Source organism: Chrysoperla carnea, chromosome 4 (assembly GCF_905475395.1).
Source record: "Chrysoperla carnea chromosome 4, inChrCarn1.1, whole genome shotgun sequence".
Lineage (NCBI taxonomy): Eukaryota > Metazoa > Arthropoda > Insecta > Neuroptera > Chrysopidae > Chrysoperla > Chrysoperla carnea.
Genome location: NC_058340.1, coordinates 134561 through 142215, shown reverse-complemented (window position 1 = coordinate 142215; position 7655 = coordinate 134561). Strand labels below are relative to the sequence as shown.

The following is a 7655-nucleotide window of genomic DNA, read 5'->3' as shown; positions in this document are numbered from 1 at the left end:
TATAAAGTACTTATTTGTTTATTATTTATTGTAAAAGTTTATAATAATATAATTTTATTATAATCATGAAATTACAATTAATTGTGGTTGAAACTGGTGAACGATGGAAAAGAGCTTTATTTAGGTATGTTTATTTGTTTATCTTTATTATCTTATTCATTATTATTACAAGTTTATTTTTATTCCCTCTCTCGTTATCATATGCCATGATTCAATTCAATTCTCTCATTTACAAACTTATTATGCTTAAATTTAATTGATTTTAATTTTATTAAGTTATAAAAACAATTAAATATCAAATAATAATAATAATAATAATAATATTAACCTCTTCACTACTAATGTACAATATATTGTACAAAATGTATCCATCATCAATGAGTGTTAAATTTTCAAATTAATTAAGTATTGAAGAAGATAAGAATACAAATACAATACAATACAATACATATAATATTAATATTAATTAGGGATTTTTATTAATTAAATAATTAAGTTGGTTATTAAGTTTATTATGTTGGTAACTAATTTAATTAAAAATATATATATTTATTATTATAATATTATTATTTAAATGATAACAAATACATACATACATAAATATTATTTAAAAGATAATAAATATATATAAATATATATACAGGAAGTTTAATTAAATGTTGGTTAAATATGGAAAACTTTTTAATTCTAACATTTAAGAAAAACAAAGACATTACTCTTTATAAAAATGTTTGCTTTTGTATTTATTTTTGACATTGAATGTACAGGACAGGATGATTACAAATTGAAATACTTTAATAAGAATGTTAAAGGTTTGTTTAGAAATGTAAATCAATTAAAACAGATAAGAAGGGAAACGATTCAAGAAAGTACTCTTAAAATATATAGGAATATATTTATTTAATTTTATAAAAGAACAATTACATGTTTTAATAATAAAGATGAATTAATATTTCCAAAAGTAGATTATTATTAAAAATAACTTAATAATAAAATAGTTTTCAGTATGTAATCATTTTAAGTAGACATCCTATATATATACTTAATTTATAGTACAGACGCTATAGTTTGTACTTTACTCTTTATCATCTATGTTGCTTGAAAACAACAATCATTTAAAAATCATTTATTTATTTTATTATATTATTAAAAGTATTTATTATATACCTACAGTGTGTTGCATTTAAGATGAAGACATCTTTACACTTTCGTCATTTATAGGGAGATGGGTAACATTCTTTAAGATATTTAAACGAAATCTGAACCTTAAGAAATTGAACCTAGCGTCAGTGATGGTTAGATATAGAACAAAATTATTATAAAAAGTTACTTAGAATGTTTTTTTTTATGCTCATTTACCGATTTGGCATTTATAATTATTTTGGTCTTTACATACTTTTTGAATATATGAATGAATTAATAATGATAATAAATAGATTGATGATTCAACGATCAAACTATAAAATAATATTATTATTATGATTGATATGAACTTTATAAATAACTTATTATTAATAATAAATAGATAATAAATATATAAATTATTATGATTAAAATAAAAGTTTTAAAGTATTTTATTTAAAAGTTTTAAAGTATTTTATTATAATATGTACATGAAATTACAATGTATTCTAAACAACAATTTAAATATCAACAATTCAATAACAATCATGAACAGTATGTTTTATTTATATTATTAATAATTATTTAATTATATTTAAAATAATTGTATATGTTATATTTATTGTAAGATAATGATTCTTATTACATTCTATTATTATGTCAACTCTATCTAGTAGATCACTTGATTTAAGAGTAATTAATTCTGTATGTGATATGTTTAAGTTGGTCTAATATTAATTATTGTTGTTTTTTTTTGTTTTAGAATGGTATTGGATCCAAAAACGCACAATGAATATGGTACAATATCAAACAATAATAATGAACAACATCAACAACAACAACAACAACAACAAGATAAACAAGATAATGTTATAATAACAATACAAGATAATATTAATAAACAACAAGATAATAATGATGATGATGATGATGATATAATAACAATTAATAAACAACAACAACAACAAGAACAAGAACAAGATAATAATTATAAAAATAAAAGTATTGAAAATAAAAGATTAAGAATGAATGATTTACATCATCAAAGAGAACCATTATTAAATAATTATAATGATAATGATAATGATAATGATGATGAAATAATATCAGATTTAGATGATTCATCATCAGATCATGATAATCATCATCAATTACAATTAAATGATAATAATTGTTTATGTTTATGTACATGTTCTGATCAAGATAATGATGATCATAATATAATTATTAATAATGATGATGATGATCATATAAATATTATAAATAAACAACAACAACATAATAAACATAATAATGTTATTAAATGTAAACAATGTTGTTCACATAATTATAAACAACATAATTATCATCATAATAAATATAAAAAAGGTATTTATCTATTTTTAATTATTTATTTTTAATTTTACATTTCTTTCTTACAAAAATTAAGCTCTATTAAATTGTTAAATTTATTATATGATAAGAACTAGTTTTATTTGTATATAATTATATATTTTTTAATTAATTTAAAGGTAATTCAAGTGGTGATAATGGTAGTGGTAGTGGTAACATTGGTACAAGTACAAGTACAAGTACAACTGGTACAAGTTTATTAAAATTAAATAATAATAAAAATAATTGGTTAACATCAACAGCTAAAAGTTTATTTAGTTCTATTAATGAAACAAAAAATAATACAACAACAACAACAAGATCTAGATCTAATAAATTAAATAAATCTAAATCAACAACAATACAACAACAACAACAACAACAACAACAATCAATTGATAATGATGATAATAAATATAATAAATATAATAATTTAAATAGCACAAATTTATTATTACCAACATTTAATAAATTATCTAATAATATTCATAATAATAACAATAATAATAATAATAATGGAGGAGGAGCTGGAACAGGTACACAAGGTACACAATTATATTTAACGTGTTTATATTTAACAATGCTTCCAGTCACATCTTGATCTACGAAAGGGTTTGTGTTTTTTTAGATCAAGATGTGACAACAGCAACGAATAAATACTTCTTTTGAGCCTTGTATTGTTTCAAAATAATATATGTTAGATCGACAATATCTAAAGATCGGTTAATTAGATTATTCTTCATCCAATATACAACGCGGTGTAGCGGTCAATCAACAAAGAATTTTGGTAAAGGATTGTGTTTGTATTCCGCAGAATTAATTTTTTGAAAAATGTCTTCTTTTTCGAAATGATTTTATGATCCAACATGGTGAATAAAAAACAACCACCATCCCCCTTCTTTATATAATTCATGCGCACAAGCTTGATTGTGCGTGTGTGTAGCATTCAAAGTAGTTTAAATAAAATAAAATAAAAATGGTAATTGTTTGTATTGTTTATTTATAGGTAGTAAACATAATTCAACAAATAATTATTTAATATCATCAACAAATAATGTAAATGATCAAGATAATGATCATCATCAAGATAATGATGATGATTCAAATACAATTATTAAAATTGATATGCCATCACCAATACGTACAAGTAATACAAGTAATCTAATTAATAATAATAATAATGGTACAGGAAGTAACAGTGGTAATGATAGTTGTTTATTAACAACATCAATAACAACAAGAAGAACAAGATATCCAAAAGAGATCTATAAAACATGTATAGCAGCATTAATAATGATTGTAAATTTTATATTAACAACAATATCATTAGCATTAGTACATGAACGTGTACCAGATCGTACACAATATGGACCATTACCAGATATTGTTTTAGATAATATTGAAGCACATGATTGGGCATTAGCTGTCTCTGAAGTCATCATCATGTTATTATTTAATTTAACAATAATTTTATTAATATTTCATAAACATCGTTTTATTGTATTCCGTCGTTTATTTTTAATATTATCATTGTTATATTTAATGCGTTCAATAACAATGTATGTAACTGTTTTACCAATATCATCAAAAACATATTATTGTTCACCAAAATTAACAACAATTAATAATAATAATACAACAACAACCACCACTACAACTGATAATAATAAAACATTAATTATATTAGAACGTGTTATACAATTAATTAGTGGTTTTGGTTTAAGTATTAATGGTAAACATACATATTGTGGTGATTATATTTATAGTGGGCATACGGTCTGCTTAGTTTTGAGTTATTTATTTATAATTGAATGTAAGTATTTATTATAATAAATAATAATTATTATTATTAATATGTACTGTTTAAGAACAAATATTATAGATTAAATAATATCATCAAGTTTATTTTTATTATAGAAACATGTTAGGTTTTACACAAATTAATTAGTTATCTTAATTATACACTAGATTCTACATAAAAAATATAATTCATAGCATAAGAGCTGCGTTACCTAAATGAACTTAGAGATTGTAAATAATTAACATATTTTATTAAAATCGAATATTTTTAATATTTTTATTTCGAAAACTAACCATCTACATTACAAGATTACATTTTCGAACAAAAGCTTTATTGAAATCAAATTTTACTTAAATCGTACTTAACTTACGATCTCTAGAGAGTTAACAGACATATAAACGTATAACGTACAGATACGTGTTACGTGTTTATAAATTTTAATAATGATTATTTTGGACATTTATTAGGTAGGATCGATGAACATTTGTAGAAATTGTTTCAAAATTCAATTATTTATTAAATATTTTAGTTTGTTTATTTTTAATTTTAAATGAAAAATGGTTATTATCAAAGTTATTTGATAATAAATTAATTACTAATGATAAGTAAGATATTGATTGATTGTATTTATTTATTTGTTATAGATTCACCAAAACGTTTTTATATAATACATTGGTTAACATTTATATTGGCAATGTGTGGTGTTGTAATGGTTTTAATAGCACACGGTCATTATACAGTTGATGTTATTATTGCATATTATATAACAACTAGATTATTTTGGTTATATCATACATTATGTAATAATATTATATTTAAGGTATGTAATAATAACTTTATATAACTTTATTTTAATGGAGAGTGTTGTTAGTTGTGTACTATAACAAGTTCACAACAGTTTTATAGTTTATGTTGTTTGTATGTTTGGTCCTTTGAAATCAAACACATGAATCAATTTTATTTAATAGCTATTTAAAAATTACCCATTTAAAACCCAATTCTCCATCTAATGTGTTCAGTAGCATTCACAAAGCTAAGACAAATTGTTTGACTAAGACTCATTAAAATTGGATCATAGTGTACCATATAGAAAGACACATACATAAATATATTAGCATTTATTTACTTACGTCTCGCAGTCGGGTAAAAATTACAATGTTTAATATGTGTTTTTAACAACAACATTAAGTACATAAACTAAGTAGACATCACCTATTTTTCTTATGAATTTTCAATGACAATAAGACTTTGTTTTGATATTTTTAAATAGTGTCATCATGAATTTATTTGATCTAAACAATTACCTCAGATGTACTACATACTTTAAATCGTTTGTCGCTTATATTTAATTTAATTTAATTAAATGTTAATTTAATATAATTAGTTAACTAATTATCAATTTAGAAGTGTGTTAGAGGGAGGGTAGTGTTTAATTTATAAACAAATAATGGCATCACGATCATGATATCTTTTAATTAAATTTATATATTATTATCATTAATTTATTAACAATCTGATTACTGATTAGATTGTCTAATCAATCACTGTTCACTGCTCATATTTATTTTGTAACCCTCAAACCAAAACAACACTCTTATAAATTTAAGCACTTTATGTGTGTGTTTGTCTGTCTGTCTGTTTGTGCTATCGTACCGTCTAAAAGGATGGTTTGAAAGATAATTTAATGGGAAGTGTTTTTAGTTATATTTAACTTAGAGCAAATAAACAATACGTAATTATCCTCAAAATTAGTTTAGTTGAGAGAATGCTTTAAGGGAAAAGTTAATTAAATGGAAGAGTGTGCTTAAATACGTTTCAAATACGAGTTTAGGGTTCCGTATACAAACAATTAACTGGGCAGTTTTTTTAAATTTTCATAATAATCTGTTGATGGTTTCACTAAATACATCAATCATCAATCTCTCTTCATTCTTTTCTAATCACTTAGTTATCTTACTTTATATTTATTGTTATTTATAATTAATTAATGAATTTGTTTATTATTAATAATATTTATTTATATTATTATTTGTTGTTTTATAGAATTCATCAACAAATAATTATATTGGTAAAGAATGGTGGTTCCCATTATTTAAATACTTTGAATGTAATGTTGGTGGTGTTGTACCAAGACAATATAATTGGCCATTACCATGGCCTAAACGTTGTTTATCAAAACATCCACAACGTACTAGCTAACAAACAATAACAACAACAATCATATAACAACAACAACAACAACAAAAACAATATAATTATAAACAAGTAAACAAAAATATGAAAAATATACAACAAAATGAAAATTAAATAATATAATAATACAAAGTGATGCCACTACTACTACTACTGATAATGATAATGATGCTAATGTTGTTTTGATGCTGATAATGCTGCTGTTACTGCTACTACTTGCTGATAATGCTGATCATGATGTTGATATTGATATTGATATGCTTACAAGACAGACGTAATGTGATGTTGTTATTGTGATATCTATTTAATTAAATAACATACATACATACATACTTACATACATATATATTTATATTTGATACAACCACAATACAATAAATAAATAATGTTATCATGTTTATAAACAAAACAAAATATATATATATATTTAATTTTAATTCATTAATTAATTTGTTTGTATTTTAATTTATAAAAAAACAATAAAAAACAAAACTTTTATATAAAAATAATAAATATTCATATTATTTTATTCAAAAGTATAACATAGCTTAGGTCTTCAAAAACTTGCCCCAAACCGACCGCCGAAAAAAATAAATCTATTCATTTTATTCGGCTTTCCTATTTTTTTTTTCAATAAAACCAACCCTGATAGACAAATTGTAAGTGTTTTCACCCTAAAAACCTTTTTCTTTTTTCTGGTATGTATTAATTAATCAGTATAAAACTTTCAACTATTTGTTCGTTTCGTTCCATTTACATAGCGAATTATTTGCACCTTATGTGCAGATAAAAAAGAAAATGAAAATATTTTGCTGAAAATTTTAGTGTACTAACTTGGCATTATATTCTCCTAATACAAATTGAAGAAAATTGAAGTAAATTAGGCCAAAAAACACAAAAAAATGAGAAAGAATCATTCAATTTTTGAACTAAAAATTTATTTCGGCGGCAGTGCCATCTGTGTTGAATGTATTGAACTAAAAATTTATTTCGACGGCAGTGCCATCTGTGTCGAATGTATTGAACTAAAAATTTATTTCGACGGCAGTGCCATCTGTGTCGAATGTATTGAACTAAAAATTTATTTCGACGGCAGTGCCATCTGTGTTGAATGTATTGAACTAAAAATTTATTTCGGCGGCAGTGCCATCTGTGTCGAATGTATTGA

General features: G+C 22.7%; 1 protein-coding gene across 1 annotated transcript; it reads left to right on the top strand.

Moving 5' to 3' along the window:
• Positions 1-6850, top strand: LOC123297627 (phosphatidylcholine:ceramide cholinephosphotransferase 1-like). The gene is made up of 7 exons (XM_044879370.1): positions 1-124; positions 1886-2030; positions 2103-2490; positions 2634-3038; positions 3500-4306; positions 4939-5114; positions 6338-6850. Exons 1-7 carry the CDS (start codon positions 66-68, stop codon positions 6491-6493), a joined length of 2136 nt encoding a protein of 711 aa, XP_044735305.1. The 5' UTR covers positions 1-65; the 3' UTR covers positions 6494-6850.
• Positions 6851-7655: the final 805 nt, after the last annotated feature.